This window comes from Curcuma longa, unplaced genomic scaffold (genome assembly GCF_044706935.1).
Source record: "Curcuma longa cultivar G26 ecotype Majalengka, Jawa Barat unplaced genomic scaffold, ITB_CL_G26_1.1 contig_20581, whole genome shotgun sequence".
Taxonomy (NCBI): Eukaryota; Viridiplantae; Streptophyta; class Magnoliopsida; order Zingiberales; family Zingiberaceae; genus Curcuma; species Curcuma longa.
In genome coordinates, this window is record NW_027431416.1 from 1 (window position 1) to 17849 (window position 17849).

At 42.5% G+C, this 17849-nt stretch overlaps 1 protein-coding gene and 2 pseudogenes across 1 annotated transcript; 2 read left to right on the top strand and 1 right to left on the bottom strand.

Moving 5' to 3' along the window:
* Nucleotides 1–18: 18 nt before the first annotated feature.
* Nucleotides 19–6217, bottom strand: LOC141817449 (uncharacterized; annotated as a pseudogene).
* Nucleotides 1957–3765, top strand: LOC141817448 (DEAD-box ATP-dependent RNA helicase 50-like). The gene is made up of 4 exons (XM_074705090.1): nucleotides 1957–2384; nucleotides 2523–2749; nucleotides 3050–3181; nucleotides 3445–3765. The coding sequence occupies exons 2-4, from the start codon at nucleotides 2708–2710 to the stop codon at nucleotides 3628–3630; spliced, it is 360 nt and encodes a 119-aa protein (XP_074561191.1). The 5' UTR covers nucleotides 1957–2384; nucleotides 2523–2707; the 3' UTR covers nucleotides 3631–3765.
* An 8308-nt stretch (nucleotides 6218–14525) lies between the features above and the next one.
* LOC141817450 (disease resistance protein RGA2-like) lies at nucleotides 14526–17843 on the top strand (annotated as a pseudogene).
* The last annotated feature ends 6 nt before the right edge of the window (nucleotides 17844–17849 follow it).

Below are 17849 nucleotides of genomic sequence, written 5' to 3' on the forward strand. Positions count from 1 at the left end.
AGCTATGCTCCTACAAACCGATGCACGTGGGTCCGTATTTTGAGGAACAACCTCTCAACACATGACTCACGGCCCTCAAAACGAGCTTGATTGCGAGCTTGCCAAACAAGAAAGATCATACATGAAATGGCCAAATCCCTAGCCTTTCGCACCCTTCCCTTTCCACGCAGCTCATGCCGAAAAGCACGAAAGAGCCGAGGCATCGTAAAAATCTGTGGTCGAATGCAGAGCCATCGCCGTACCAAGTCCCATAGTCGCCTAGTGAAAGAGCAGCGAAAGAAGATATGAGCATTCGACTCTTCCGCTGAATGACATAATGTGCACTCCTTCAACGGGTCATACGACATGCGATCTGCAGTGCGCAGTCTCCCATGTGTTGCTAACCAATAAGTGAACTGATGCTTAGGCATGATGCCTACCCGCCACACCGCAGTCGCCCATGAGACCATAGTGCCTTGTGGCCGAAAAAATCCATACGCCAAACTCACTCCTGTCCGTTTGCCGTGTTGGAGCGCCCGCCCAGTGTCAGTTTCCCCATGGTGCGCTGGCGGTCCACACCATGGGGCGCCACTGCTCATCCAAGGAGGATCTCCTGCACGCCCAATGCCAAACCGGACCTGCAACACCGCTGCTCCATTCACACCAGTGAGGGTACTGCTCTGTCCACCCGTCCAAAGCCAATCACCGGCTCCATGGTGCTCTGCTAAACCACACCACGAGCCACTAAGTTGCCTGTCCACATAGCTTACATGCTGCTGGGCAATGGGTGCTCCATGAAGTGCACTGTTTGTTTGAGCTGCACCGGCACCATGCACAGGCCCGTTGCACCTTCTACTCCCATACCGTCCATGCTGCTGGCCACCGACTGGCAAGCCCGACATATTGCCTGGTGAAGCTGCATCCGTGCCATGGGCGTGGGCCACACCTGCGCCACCCACAGTGCACAATTCATCTGCTCGGTCCCCATCCTGCACGTACTCAGCTCCCGGATGTTCACCACAGTAGCTGCCCTCTGAAAACCACCGGTCCAGTAGCTCCTTAGCCTCCTGCACGCTCGATGTTCGCTGCAAGATGCCATCCCGAAGTTGACCCAGCTTCTTCATCAATGGTGAGTCCGTGTGCCGCACCTGCCAATGCCAAAGGTCCGACATTTTCAAATAATGGTGCATTATCCAGCTTACCCAAAGGGATTTCGCTTGACGTTGTAAATTCCATAAAGCCCGGCATAGCAAAGCCGAGTTCCACGCATGAAGATCCCGTAATCCATAGCCACCCTCCTCCTTCGGAAGGCATAATGTGGCCCACGAGATTACCGGATGCTTAGAAGACCAAACAAACGAGCGACATATACCATAGATCTTGTCCACCACCCCACTCGGAACCAGGAGGATAGAGAGCCAATAACATTCCACCCCTTCGAAGCACCGATCGCACTAGCTCAAGCCGCCCCGCATAGGATAAAGTGTGCTTGGGCCATCCCCCAATCTTGCGCCTCACTGCATTAAGTAGTGGTTCATAATTTGACACCCGAAGCAGGGGCGGAGCTATTGGTGGGCCAACCTGGGCCATGGCCCAGTCTTACTCGGTAAAAAAAAAAAAACCCCCACCCGACGATCCACCGCCTCCTCCTCTCCTACAGTCGCGATTGAGGAAAACCCTGCCCCCACGGGCGGGAGCAGCCGGTCAGGACACGGTAACTTGCAGCTGAGGTCGTGGGTTCGAAGGTCCCTAGCGGCAGTTGCGATAATATCAATCTCCGCTATGCAAATTGCCCTTCGCCCCCGTGTCCTGGCTGGGCCCGCATTCACCGTGGTTTACTCCCCCTCATACTGGTGGGGCCTGGGATGGGGGGGCCGCTAGGTTGGCGGTTCCAACCTTTTGCAGCGATTGAGGAAAACCCTAACCAATACCATCCACCGCCTCCTCCCACAGCCGTCTCCTCCGGTCCTCCCGCAATCGCGCGCCCTCTCCTCCCGCAATCGCGAGCGCCGACTGCTGCAATCGCCGCTGCCTGCTCCAACCGCGAGCGCTCAGCGCCGCCTCCGCCTGCCTTCGCCAGTTCGCCCGATTCCTCCTGCTGGCCAGTTCGCCGAACCTCCCCATCCCTTGAAGGAACTAACAGATCCCATGATCACTTCACAGTCCGGAAATATTTCAACAAGTTTGTTGTAGATATTTCAACAAGTTTTTTGTCCAGAAGTTTGAAACCAGTCTGGATTAAGATTGATAAACAAGCCAAAACCGTCTAAAGGCCAAGGGTTTGAGCCTTATTTTCTGCTGCTCTTTGACTTTCATGCGACTTTGCCATTTGTTTCATAGATTGCCTAGAAATTGGCAACTTTATTTTGAAAAGAGATTAGATATGCTCCGAGGGGTTACTATTGGTATGTCAATATATTATGTTCCTCTTGCTTTTGTTTATTTTCCTGGCAAATGTTGTTTTTTTTATGTTCATTACTTAATAAATGAATTTTTGTTACTGCTCTCATTTTGTGTTTGTACTTTATACCTTGTACCTGCAGGTTCTTAGTAATTGCCGATCAATAGCAAAACATGGTGTTCCATTTAGATCAGTCATTGCAACTGGTGGTTTCCGACAGAGAACTCAGTTAGAGAATCTTAATGAAGAATCTGATGTTCTTATAGCAACACCTGGCCGATTTATTTATTTACTTAAAGAAGGCTTTCTGCAGCTAACCAACCTTAGATGGGACCTGGCATGCATCGGACAAGCTCTGGCCTCGAAGAGGTTAGTTGTATGTTATGTTATTAGTTCTATCTTTGAGTGGTAAGCAGCTACTTGGTATGTTATTGAAATTTTTGTTTCTTCCATTGTTTTTCTATTTGGTCAGCGATACCTTTCCTGAAGAACAACTCAAAACTGAGGGTAGTGGAGGTTGGGGAAATTTAACATGATTATGTTGTCTTAGATTTTTCTTTTATAACATGTATATCAGTTTGTTGTTAAAGATGATGATTGCTCTTTTTGTGTTTCCCACAGCAGTTGATTTAATTTAAATTTGTGATGAGTAGAACGATTCACTTGCAGGTTCTTGTTGACTGCAGTGGAGCTGATGGCGAGGAAAAGAATCCAGAAACTGCATTTCTAAATAAGAAATCTGCTCTTCTGCAGTTGACAGAAAATACACCAGTTCCTAAAACTATTGTTTTCTGCAATAAGGTAACAGTTTGCAGAACATGTGATTTATTAGAAACACGGAGTGTTTAAACATTCTCGAGTGTTTTATTTTTGTGCAAGGCATGATTACTCTCATGCTAGTTGGATTTTGTGTTTTTTGTTTTTTCTCAAACTAAAAGAATGCAGAATGCAACTCATTGACTATCTCCTACAAGTTGGTCTCTCGCCATACTTAAAACTAAGTTTATGTCTGACTTCTGTAGATTGAACGGTATATTAACCATTAACATCCTTTTCTTCTACAGATTGAAACTTGCAGAAAGGTTGAGAATGCCTTGAATCGATTTGATAGAAAAGGAACACAAATGAAAGTCTTACCCTTCCATGCCGCCATAGCTCAGGAGATACGTTTAGCAAACATGAAAGAATTTCTCACCTCACGTTCCAAGGACTCCATGATTCTAATCTGCACAGACAGGCAAGAAAAATGATGCAAAAATTTCTTTCATTACATAAATCATATTCATCTTATAGTCTAGAAATCTGAAAACGATCCTGCTTCCTTCACGATCAAATGCATGTGAATATTAGTTCGCCATCTCCTTCTTGTATACATAGAAGGTGGAATTGCAGAGAAATATGATTATGATGATATAATTCAAGACTTCAAGAATTTGAAGACACGAAGAACTGATCTTTAAGTATTTCTTGGATAATTGTTTACTTTTTATTATAATCTAAATATATTTATTATTTTTTATCAATTTGTTAAAAAAATTTGGCCCACCCTTCGGACGAATCCTGGCTCCGCCCCTGACCCGAAGCCTCGCCGCCGCCAAAGGGACACCAAGATACCGGAAGGGGAAGGTTCCCTCACAAAACCCCGTAATGCGAAGGAGATCCGCCTTGCTTCGATCATCTACCCCCGCCATATAAATGTTGGATTTCATAAGGTTCGCCCGAAGACCCGCCATGTCACCAAACTCCGATAGACATTGTGAGACCTCCGAAAGTGAGGAAGGATCCGCCCTAGCAAATAATAATAGGTCATCCGCATATGCTAAGTGAGTAATCCTTACCTCCCCACACATGGGATGATAATGAAAACCGGGCCGGGTTGCCACCACCTTCAATTTCCGATAGAGAACCTCAAGGCATAAACCAAAGAGCAAGGGAGATAATGGGTCACCTTGCCGTAGCCCCCGCTTCCCATGAAAATACCATGCATAGCCCCATTGATGCACACGGAATAGGAAACCGTAGATATACATGCCCATATCCAACGCCTGAATTGTTGGGGAAATCCATAACCAACAAGAGCCGCCATGAGAAAGTCCAAGTCAACCGTATCAAAAGCTTTCCGGAGGTCAACCTTAAGCATACACCGGGGAGATACCGCTTACGGCCATACTTGCGGATGAGTTCTTGAGCCAAATGTATATTCTCACAAATGGAACGACCCTTGACAAAAGCCGCTTGAGCCGGGTCCAATAAATCACCCAATACCTCCGAAAGCCGGGACGCCATGATTTTTGAGATGACCTTGTAGAAGACAGTGCAACACGAGATAGGCCGATAGTCGTTGACCGTCGATGCATGATCACCTTTAGGAACTAAGGCTATAAGAGTGTGGTTCCATTGTTTAAGGAGCTGTCCGGTGCGAAAGAATTCTTGCACAGCCGCAATAAAATCAATTTTTACCGTATCCCATGCCGAGATGAAGAATTTAGAGCTATATCCATCCGGTCCCGCCGCCTTGTCCCCACCAATGTCAAACAAAGCAGTCCGGGCATCCTCAGCAGTGATCGGAGCCTCCAAAGCCGCTGCTTGCTCCTCATTGAGCCGCTGTCCAGGCAGAGCAGCACTGTCCAGCAATTTGCAGCACACTGCAGTACCTAGAAGGCCAGTAAAGTGCGCCACAAACACAGCCGCCACCTCCTCCATACTCTCTGTCAGTTCCCCGGACGGCTTTGCAATGCTAAGCATGGCATTTCGCTTGTTATTCCGCTTCACCAAATCATGGAAGAATCGTGTGCATCGATCACTACCCCTGATATAAGCTCCATGTGCTCGTTGTTGATAGAATAGCCGCTCCGCATCAGCAAGCAAGACTGCACGCCGTCGCATGGTTGCATAGTCTAGTGCTCCATCTGCAGCGCATGGCTCACCATCTGCTCGAGCCACCAATCTGCCCGTTCCTTCCACATTAACATCCTGCACCAATCTGCCCGTTCTTCCCACAGTAGCGTCCTGCACAGTAGCGTCCAGGGAATCAACGTCCAGTGTGGCGCCCAGCATGCCATCTGCTGTGGTCTGCACGTTACCCGCATACGCCACGCCCGCAACAGGTGCATCACCTGAGTGTCAGCCCTGCCAAGTAAGTGGACTGTGCTGCTTCTAGTTCCTCCTTCGCTCGACGCGCTCGTTCTGAGATGTGGCTGAAATGTTCCCGATCAAGTGCTCGAAGCCGCCTTTTAAGCGAAGTGAGCTTCGCCTTAAGTGTAAATTGAGCATATCCTTCCACTGTTTCATGCCAAGCCTCCGCAACCAAGTCATGAAAATCCGGATGAAGTGCCCACATATTGTAGAATTTGAAAGACCGGGTAGGCCTTCGCTCTCTAGGTATGATATTGACAATGCAACATGAGTGATCCGAAAGACAGCCAGGAGCCGTGAACTCCGCAAAGCTATCATACTCATCAATGAACCAATAAGCATTAACCAAAGCACGATCGAGTTTAGAAGATGTGTTACCATTTGTCCATGTTAGGCGACACCCAACGGAATGAAGATCCTCCAACCCACACGCTTGAACACAAGCTCCAAAATCCCGTATTTCATAATTTGTCACCGGAAGTCCACCATCTTTGTCCTCAGGAGACAAAATGGAGTTGAAATCACCCATTAGCATCCATGGCTCCGTAGATCTCCGTGCTAAGCCGCAAGATAGAATTCCATAGTGGCCGCCTGTCCAATTATCGAATGAAGACCATACACGAATGTGGCCAAGAAAGTTCGCCTTAGTGATGAGACATCCAATCCGGCAATGCACATATTGTTCAGTCTCCTCAAGAACATCCATCGTAGCCCGTTGTGCGTCCCACAAAGATCAAAATACGACCACGGTTAGAATACCCAAAATTATGTACAAAATTCATACCACTAAACCGATGCCGAAGTATCGAAGGGAGCCAATCCTCCGTGAGCTTTGTTTCAAGGAGGGCCATGACTTGTATATTCTTGCTAACGAGGAGGTGTTGCACCCCCCCCCCCCCCCCCGTGCTTAAGGGGCTTGTTATGTTCCAGCTCGCTATGCGCATGGGGAACGAGTTTGGGCTGCTCGCGCCCACCGTCTCCGACTCTGTTGCCAAACAGCCCCATCTTCCCCGGTAGGGGCAGGGGGGGCTATCCTACTGCAGCTTGCACCATCCTCCGTCGTCCATGTGTCCTTAAAGCCCAGAGTCACACTCTCCGATCCAGTAGTCATGCTGGCAGAAACACTCTGCGGTTCCATGCATTTGCTGCCCACCATGTCCTGCTGCGGGCTGTTCGGCCTTTCCACATCCAGGCCGGGCTTGCTCACCCTCTCCGGATCCAGGCCTTTAGCTCGTTGCTGCACATCCTGTCCAATGCTGACAGCAGATTGTTGCGCTTGCCACTGAGTGCGGACTGCATTCTGTTCTGCTGGCGCGCTGCAGGTGCGCGCACGCTGCCGAAGACGCCGCCGCTGCCTGCTGCACGAACGCCTTGTTCTGTTCTGCAATTGAGCCTGTTGTTCTCCAGCCAGCAACGCATGATGCACGCCAGCCTGCGCTTGCTGCGTAATTGCCGCCATTTCATTCTCTACCCCTGCATGCGGCTGGCCAATTGCTTGCTCCCGCAGCATATCAGCCACATCCCCTCCTGGACCGCCACCTTGCGAAACAGGTGGTGGACTTCCGTTTACCTGCGAGGCCAGTCGAGCCCTCACTTTGCACTGCTCCTCCTTGTGCCCAAGCCGCTGACACGTCCTGCAGTATGTTGGGATCACCTCATATTCAATAAGAAGATCAACGCTTACCCCCGTCGGCAGATCCACCGGAACTCGAAAAACCCGATCCTGCATCATATCAACTTCCACTAGTATTCGAGCATAAGCGACGCGCTCTCTTGTACGGGTGAGCCTATCCGTGTAGAGTGGCCGCCCAATCTCCGAACCGATACGACTAAGCACCGTCGCCATCCAACAGTCGGGAGGAAGGCCGTGGATTTGTGCCCATACCGGTGCGAAGCGCCCATCCTCCTCAAACAAGAAACAGGGAGGCATATTCTTAAGGAACAGAGGAATACCGTACACAAACTGCGGCCCGCCGGACACAATGGAATCCCGATCCGCCGCCGTCTCGAACCTAAAAATGATCCATCCACTTTTGTGCATGTGAAATTGGCAGCTCACCTTCCATTTCTGAATGATCGCCTCCACTCCTTGTCGCCCCGGATGACGCCCCATGAAACATCCCACAAGGCAAAAACCCATGGCATGCTCCACCGTATCTATGTCACGAAAATCAATCTTCACCGCCTTGCCCGTCGCCGCATGCTGCTCAAGAGGGGTTGCCATACGAGAATGCCGATTGTTGCGGAAGAGATTAGCCCATTGTTTGACCGGTACCCCCTTGGAAACACCCTCTTCTGGCAGGTCAGCATGATCCTCTTGCACCACTTCAACAGCCTCCGATGTCGCCTCCGGTCACAGCAGCCCATCGTCATTGTCCACAGCCATGTACGCCATCTCCGTCGCCACACCAGCAGCCACACTATCTGCCACGCCAGTAACCACATCATCTGCCACACCAGTAACTGCCACCTTAGCGTCAGCTACCTCATCAATCCCCATTGCCTTAGCCTTATCAGCTCCACAGGGCATCTCATGTGCAGGATGCCTCTGCACTGGTTGTTGACCGGGAGAGGATACACCTACACTTGTATTTTGCCGAACTGAACTACCTTCCGGAAGGCACACACCGTGTCCTGATTGGCCTCCCCTGCTGTGCTCTTTGTCCTTGTGCTTTTTCTTTACCATGTTGGTGAAACGAACAGGGAACAGCAACACCACTCTGCCTCTACACCGAGAGTAGCATGCAGAAACTGCACCGCCAGCTGTAGAGTGCTTGGTTTCGGCTGCCACCCGCTGCGGATGATGCTGAGTACCGCTTCAGCCAACGGTTCAGATTCTTTCTGCCACCTTTTTGTCTTCTAGTGGGTCGTCCCTAACCTCCAGCCAACGTGAGGAGTTTGCAAGCCTGCTGAAGAAACCAGGAGGAACCTCAAAGAAATACCCTTGTCGCACCTCCTGCTTGCAGCAAGCACAGCCACAGAACGTCTCTTCCCGTGGTGCCCAAAGGCAGATCCAGTCACTTCCACACCTGCACCGCGCTCTTGGTGCACCTGCCTTTCTCCACGCCACCTAGTGCTAGAAACTCTGTTCAGCCTACTGCTAGAACCGAGCTCACATTGCACGCCAGCAACATCCGTGCTAGGAAAACCAGAGATGGTTCCTCACGTCAAAACACCCGTCACTGCAGGGAGAACGCTGTTGACTTCAAAGAGGAACGTCGAAGCCAACCAGAGCCTTGCCGTTGCTCCCTAACCAACCGCCAACCACCTTCTCACTAGAGCAACTCTAGAGAGAAGGGAGAGCTTCTCTCTCTAAGTTGGTGGGGAGGGAGCTGTGGTATTACTTTTGGAGAACTTACTTTCTAGCACGTCTCTCTCTAAGTTGGTGGGGAGGGAGCTTCTCTCCATTTTTACCTTCTTGCTCCCATGGCGTTTAGTCCAATCAAGAGCATGTCTACTCTGATACCAATTGCAGGATCAGTGCGCACTAAAAAGGGTGAATAGCGCTCGTTGTTCGCTTACTTTGTCAAATAAACTAGCAGTGAATATTAAATACAACATAGGGGACTTACAAATTTTACTTGGTTACTAACCTCCTAGGGTTAGTGTGTCTAAAGCCTATGTACGGGAAGACACCCGTCTATTAATCGTCTTCTTTCTGGAACTTTTCTAGATGTGGAGAAACCCGTCTTACAATTCAAAATATAATAGAAATGAATTACAAGACAATAAGACTTAATATAAACAAACCACTCGTGTAGCCGCTCTAGAAGTCCTTAAGCGTAGCACACCCTTCCTGGAGCTTCTCCGGTTGCACAAGTAGGACGTCGTTCATGTTCAACAGCACCGCAGGACGATAACATTGTGGAGAATTAGGGTTATCCTTTGTGTTGCACGTTGAGGCCCTTATAAAGACATTTTCGAGCGCCCCGAACCGATCTGATCCGATTCCATCGATTTTTATCGGGGTTAATTCGCCCTTATCTGAGCATCTGGACCAACCAGGGGTGCTTGGACCCATTTGGGCGCCTGGAGTAACATCTGGGCACTCGGATCCATTCAACTCAGGTTTGGCCTGAGTTGACTCCGGACTTGGTTCGACTATTTTTGTTTGCTCCTCTTATGCTTCCTCAATCTTGCTTCCAACTCTTGCTTCCTACAAGCTCAACATACAATAAATAAGCAACCTAAGCATACTTGTAGTTTGTCTGACCTACTAGGCTTACCTAAGTCTTACCTTGTAGGTGTAACCTACTATGCTTACCCATGTCTAACTTCTAGTTAGGACTAGTCACTCAGTAGACTTCCTATCTGCCAAACATCCGGTTACTCTTGACCTTCTTGGACTTCTCTTTTTCTAACTTCCAGTTAGGACGTCCTTGCCCAGCTTCACTCACCAGGATTTCCTTACCTAGCTTCACTCACCAAGTCTTCCTTGCATAACCTACAACCAGGACTTCCTTTGCCTAACCTCCAGCTAGGACTTCTCCTAATTAGCCTCCAACTAGGACTTCTCCTTCCCGATCAAATAGACTAGGACTTCTTTGTCTGGTCTAATAGACTAGGATTTTTTATCCGATCTAATTAACTAGGACTTCTTTGCCTGATCCAACAGACTAGGATTTCTTGTCCAGTCCAACTGACTAGGACTTTTTGCTAGTCTTCTAGTCAACTTTGACTTGACTAAACTTCACTCACATTCAAATATTAAGTAATGTTTGGATCAACTCTTGTCAAACTGATCAAACCTAGGTATATTGTTAAACATCGAAACCTTGAAGGTAGACTCGTGCTCCCTACACCAACAATGAGCACTCTTAGATATCTCACGTCTCAATCTCTCCTCCTTTTACACATATTAAGCAATAAGCTTATTTAATATCCACTATTCCTTTTGAGATTATAAGATATCTTAAAAAGTGTGAATTGTACAGGGAGAGACATCATGATAAAATACACTAACATACTTTCAGACATTTCAAGTTTTAGTGCATTTAATCTTATAGCAAGATGAGACATTTCCATAATGTACTTCCTTATACTTCTCTTACCATTATACGACATTGAGACACATTGAGATAAGCTGGTTATAAGCAGTCTATGACAAATCACTTATTGTTCACATGAGCATATGGAGACTTATTCATAGCTGTATTGATTTATGTTGAATATGATAATCACAAGAAATTATCCTAATGCCATAAGGACTCTTGAAAACTTTCTCTATTAGCACTTTCGAATAAAAGACCTTCCAAAATTAAAATACTTTTGGGAATAGAAGTCATTACATCGAAATAAGGAATTTCTATATTACAACAAAAGTATAAATTAGATCTACTTGATGAGATGGGTCATCATAGACCTCCTTTAATCAGTTGTTCTATGGAACACAATTTTAAACTCACACCAACAGATGGAGAAATCCTTAAAGATCCTTTACGATATAAAAGATTTGTTGAAAAACTTATTTACTCAACAATATTCGTTCAGATATCACTTATTCAGTGCATTTTCTTAGTTAGTTCATGCATCATCCACACAAACTGCATCTTGATGCAGCTATTTGAGTTCTAAGATATTTAAAGGGACACTTGGACAAGGTATTTTTTTTAATAAAAAATGATCTTAATTTAATTGGTTATTGTGATGTTGACTAGAAGTCATAATACTACAAGGCAATTGATGTTTGGATATTGTGTTTTTCTTGTCTCTTCTCTTATTTTTGAAAGACAAAGAACAAACAACCGTTTCTCGTTCTTCTACAAAGGTAGGGTATAGAATGATGATAGCAATTATACATGAGTTAACTTGGTTGAGATAACCTTTACAAGACTTACAAATTAATAATTTGGGTCCTGCCAAATTGCATTATGATAAGAAATCGACACTATATATTGCAGTAAATCCTATCTTCCATGAGTGAACAAACATATATGAAATGGATTGTAATGTGATTTGGGAATGAATCTTATCAGATTAAATTTCTACTACATTTACACAATCAAATGCTCAAACTAATGATATATTCACTAAACAATTCAAAAAGTCACTCTTTCAATCTCATTTATGCAAGTTGATTATTTCAAATATTCATTGATGCAAAACGTGATTTCTGTCACGCTACCGAGCAGCCCCTAGGTGGGAGGGCATCGCCACGGCTCTCAACCCCTAGGATTATGGTCCCTAGGTAACATATAAGCTAAGTTTCTTTTCTCTTCTATCTAAAGGGAAGAAGATGATTTTCTCTATAATCGCGGAAGATCTAACTCATGTTTCTCATACCTAAATATTCAAGTACACTTTCGATTTGGTACAATTTAACATGAATTGTTAAGCTACTTTTTGATGGAAAATTAGCCTAATGAACTCTGAACTCCGAACACAAAGATTATGCATCGGGATCTTATCTCACTAGTTTCATATGAGAGCTAGAAGATGACTTCGATTCTAATGGATTGATAGACATCTATATCAAACTGAATTAAACTATCATCCCTAATTAAAAATATTCACGAATATGACGAATCATAGAGCATTAAAAATAACCAATATGCATGGTTGATTTATAAAATAATAGAAAGTTATTCAATCATTTAGCTTTAAGACAAACTATACGGCGATAAAATAAGAATTATCTTAATGACCAATAATGAGCAAGTGGATTGTATATTAAGTGGATAAAACATCATATGAATAGATATATGAGCTACTTGCACAATGAAAATAATTTGAGAGTACAACCTTTGATAATAATGGAGAGAATGAATTAATAAAAGAAGACGGTGGATAGATATAGAGAAAAGATGGTCTTACTCATAAAACTTTATTATTTTTTTTAATATGTATTTCAACTACTCTTCATTAATTAATGATGTTTATGATCTCAATGATTAACTTAGTCAATCTACCTTACATACATTGATATATTTAAACTTGTAAGTTTGTAAGTGCATGTGCTAAAATAATATTTAATGGAGCAAATTGACATGAAAGTTAGTTTTTTAAAAGTTGCATTATGTCATTGTTTAATTTTTAAAATAGAAAATTAATGTTATTATTTAATTTTTAATAATAAAAAAAATAAGACCAGATTTTAATAATCTCAATGATAATAGTATTAATATAATGTACATTTACAAATTTATAATACTTTGTGCACTGAAATATATGCATAAAATTCTCCATATTCCATTAAAATTATATAAACTCCACTCGATCAATTATTTTGTTTTGAAAAGAATGGATAATTAATTGAACTTGAATGCCAGTTTTTAGTAACTTCAAGGTAAATAATTGAGTAAATTAGTTGTATATTAAGTGGATTAAATATCATATGGTAGATATAAACGACCAAGTTGCATAATGGAAAATGACAAGAACCCTTCATTAACTCGACTATAGTTCAAGTTATTTATGAGTACAACCTTTGATGAGCTGTGCAATAATTGATTCTTATTCAAGTTATCTAATTTTTTTCCACCATAATTTAATTATTTGTGAGTACAATTTTGATTAGATGTTCATGTGCAATAGTTGACTCTTATTGATCGATGTTTATCTAGTTTTTTTTTTCAAGAATTAATAAAAAAATGACTCTGAATTTAGTAAATAAAATAGAAATAGATAAAGACAAAAGATTGTTTTACTCGTAGAATTTTCTTGATATTTTTAAAAAAATGAGTTTTGATATGCGAACATTCATAATATCATCGTTCAGCTCAAAACAAATGCAAATGTTTATTTTTCAAATAATAAAATTAATGATATAGTTCTAATTGTTTGGAGCCTATATATATTTATTAGGGCATATGTCATTGTATATCTAGGATTATGGTCCCTAGGCAACATATAAGCTAAGTTTCTTTTCTCTTCTATCTAAAGGGAATAAGATGATTTTCTCTATATATAATCGCGGAAGATCTAACTCATGTTTCTCATACGTAAAGATTCAAGTACACTTTCGATCGTGATTTGGTACAATTTAACATGAATTGTTAAGCTACTTTTTGATGGAAAATTAGCCTAATGAACTTTGAACTCCGAACACAAAGATTATGCATCGAGATCTTATCTCACTAGTTTCATATGAGAGTTAGAAGATGACTTTGATTCTGATGGATTGATAGACATCTATATCAAACTGAATTAAACTATCATCCCTAATTAAAAATATTCACGAATATGACGAATCATATAGAGCATTAAAAATGACCAATGCATGGTTGATTTATAAAATAATAGAAAGTTATTCAATCATTTAGCTTTAAGACAAACTATACGACGATAAAATAAGAATTATCTTAATGATCAATAATTGAGCAAGTGGATTGTATATTAAGTGGATAAAACATCTTATGAATAGATATATAATTAAGCTAGTTGTACAATGAAAAATGACAAGAACTCTTCATTAACATGAGTATAGTACAAGTCAATTTTAATTTAAGTCATCTCCATTTTACCTCATTAATTATTTGAGAGTACAACCTAACCTTTGATAATAATGGAGAGAATGAATTAATATAAGAAGATGGTGAATAGATATAGAGAAAAGATTGTCTTACTATAACTTTATTATTATTCTTAACGTGCATTTCAACTACTCTTCATTAATTATTGATGCTTATCTCAATGATTAACTTAGTCAATCTACCTTACATACATTGATATATTTAAACTTGTAAGTTTGTAAGTACATGTGCTAAACTAATATTTAATGGAGCAAATTGACATGAAAATTATTTTTTTAAAGTTGCATTATGTCATTGTTTAATTTTTAAAATAGAAAATTAATGTTATTATTTAATTTTCAATAATAAAAAAATAAAACCAGATTTTAATAATCTCAATGACATAATGCAAATGTATATTTTTAAATGGGAAATTAATGTCATTGTTCTAATTGTTTGAAGCCTATATATATAGTCGTTAGAGCACTAACATTTTCTCCATGAAAAACAAACATCACACTCCACAACTTGTGAGCCCTTTCCTCTTCCTTTTACCAACAATGGCAATGGTCTTAGATTTCTTTGTCTCAAAATTCATGACAGCCACAGCAAACATGATGGAGGCAGAGATCTTTAAGGTGCTTGGTGTCGACAAGGAGATCAAAGCCCTTCAAGAAAGGTTGGGAACAATCAATGATTATCTTCAACAAGCAGAGCAAAAGAGACATAGAAATGATGAAGTTGACATATGGGTGCGGAAGTTAAAGGACGTTATGTATGATGCTGATGATGTTATTGATCTCTGTATGATTGAAGGGGGGAAGTTATTGAAAGCTCAAGCTTTATCAGGTTCATCAACTGTAAGCATCCCTTTCAGCTATCTATTTTCATGCTTTCAGTGCCTTAAATATCGACATGATATTGCCAACCAAATTATAGCATTGAATAGTAAATTGGAAGATCTAAAAAAAGATACTGTCATAAAGAATAACTTGGATCGCGCAACCAAAGAACCAGTTGGATGTGTTAATAAAGCGAACACACATGAAACATCTCCTATACAAGTTGAAGGAGAAGTCGTAGGAACACAAATAGAAATTGCTATTGAGAGACTAATTGATAGAATAGTCAAGAATGATCCAAAGAAGTGTCGTGTTTTTGGAGTTGTGGGAGTAGGGGGAATAGGAAAGAGCACTCTAGCACGCAAAATATTCATGGATGAACGGATCAAAAATAATTTTCCAAATACAAAATGGTTGTATGTTTCTCAAAATTATATGGAGTCTGATTTACTAAAACAGTTAATTAGGTCTGAGGAAGGAAGTGAAACCAAAAGAGAAAACCTTGATGGAAAAAGTAAAGCAGAATTAGAAAATAAACTTGTGTCTGTTCTCACACAGAATACTTTCATTGTGCTAGATAATGTATGGAATTCATCGGTGTGGGTAAATTTCTTGAGAATACCTATAATGCAAAGTGCAGCAACTTGTACCGTCTTAGTTACCTCTAGAATGGAAGAGGAAGTAATGCTAATGAAGCCTACATATATCCACTCGGTTGAAAAAATGGATGAAAAAAGTGGTTGGAGTTTACTTAAACATTGGGCATTTGATGGTGAATCGGATGAAGATGAGATAACAAGTTTTGAAGAAATAGGAATTAAACTTGTCAATAAATGTGATGGTTTGCCACTTGCAATTAAAGCTATTGGTGGCGTTCTATACCAAAAAAACAAAGCAAAATGGGAGGAAATTCTTGAAAGTGATGCATGGAACATGGATAAGATTAAGGAAGAACTAAGGCCTTTATATTTGAGCTATGAAGACTTACCATCTAGTTTAAAACAATGTTTTCTCTATTGCTCTTTATACCCTCAAAAGAACATGTATTCTAAGGAGATTGTTCAGTTTTGGGTTGCTGAAGGTCTTATTATGGATGAACAAAATAACTTGAGGAGGGATCTTCCAACTGAAAAAGAAAAAACAATGGAAGATATCGGGAGGAGATTTACAGAGAGCTACTTTGTAGGAATCTCTTGGAAGTTAATGTAAATATGGATTTGTCCAAGGATTTCTTCTCTATGCATGATCACTTTCGGTCTCTCGGTGCACATTTAATGAGAGAGGAAGGAATTTTATATAGACATGGTAGAGAATTCAAAGTAGATGATAATGTGAAAATTCGGCGGCTGTCAATCTCTTGTATGGGGCCTCAGCTAGTGTTACCAGCTCAAATTCTAAGACAAGCTTGTTTGAGAACTCTAATTCTCATGGACTCACCTAAAACCAATATGATCGAAGATAGTGCACTGCAAGCATTACCGTGTTTGAGTTCTGGATCTCTCAAAAACATCAATTGAGAAGATTCCAGATTGCATTGGAGATCTACTGCATTTAAGATATCTAGATCTCGATGGAACAAATATACATGAGATTCCAACATCTATTGGGAATCTTGTAAACCTTCAGAGTCTGGATATCTCAGAGTGTAAGTTCTTGGAAAGACTTCCCAGTGTCCATCACTAAGTTGCATAATCTAAGATGGCTTGACATGAGAGAGTGTCCACTGCTCACTCATGTGCCCAAGGGAATTGGGAAACTAGAAAAATTCTATAACCTTCAGGGAATTGTGGTTGGGCAGAATGACTCAGCCTCTGAAGAAGGTTGTGATTTAGAAGAGCTGAAAAATCTCTCCATGTTGAGAATCTTATGCATTGTGAGGCTTGAAAGGGCAGAAGGAGGAGCCTCTGCACTTGCAAACAAGCCTTTTCTTAAGCATCTTACACTGGCATGGATGCAACCAGATGAGGAGGAGGAGGAAGATCCTAATGGTGGAGACGAAGATGCTAAAGCTGATGAAGAAGCAAATGGCGATGGCAAGGAAGATGAAGATGTAAACAATGACATGGGTGATGGAAAGGATGATGGCTCTGGACAACGAAATGAAACTGAGGAGGCAGAAGATACAAGCACTGGGTCAGAAGATGAAAATGAGGAGACTGAGAATGAAGAAAAGGTATGGAGTGAGGAGCAAATCAGTAAAGCCGAGAGGATATGCAATGAAATGGCTCAGCCTTCATCAACCTTGGTCCACCTTCTCTTCCATACGTACCCTGGCCGACAGTTCCCGAGTTGGATGTCATCCTCTTCCTTGGCCGAATATTTTCCAAACTTAACATATTTGTCGCTTCTTCATTTGCCATGTTGCACGGAGCTCCCACCTTTGGGCACATTGCCTCAGCTGAAGTACCTCAATATTGTAATGGCATGGGCCATAACAGCCATTGGGTCTCAATTTCTCGGATCGAGAAGCTCTGCATTTCCCAAACTCGAAGTGCTCCAATTTGAAGGCATGCCCGCGTGGGAGGAGTGGACGTTCAATGGAACACCTCTTGCAATGAAGTTGTTTCCGAGTCTCAGGGAGTGTAGTATTATTGACTGCCCAAACCTAAGAGCTCTTCCTGATGGCCTCCACCGAGTCGCCAACCTCAACGAACTGTTCTTGCAACTAACATATGAGCTAGGTGAGATCGACAACCTCACCTTGGCTGACAGGCTTGCCGTCTCCTATGACAGAGGGTTGAAGAAGATATCCAACATCCAGTCATTAAGATTTCTTTGGGTGGATAACTGCCCCAACTTAGAGTGCGTGGAGAATCTCGGCAGTGGCTGCGGAGCTTGATCGAGCAGCATATCAACACAGCAAGCACTCACAGAAGTTTGAGGAAGCTTGAGATGCAATGCAATCTGCAACTGTTGAAGAGCTGTCTCGAGGGCAACGAGAATTGGGACATCATCAAGCAAATTCCTAATGTCAAAGTCCAAACATATTCCGGCCAAGAGTACATGCGATACACCAAGGATCCCTACAACTATGATGCAAAG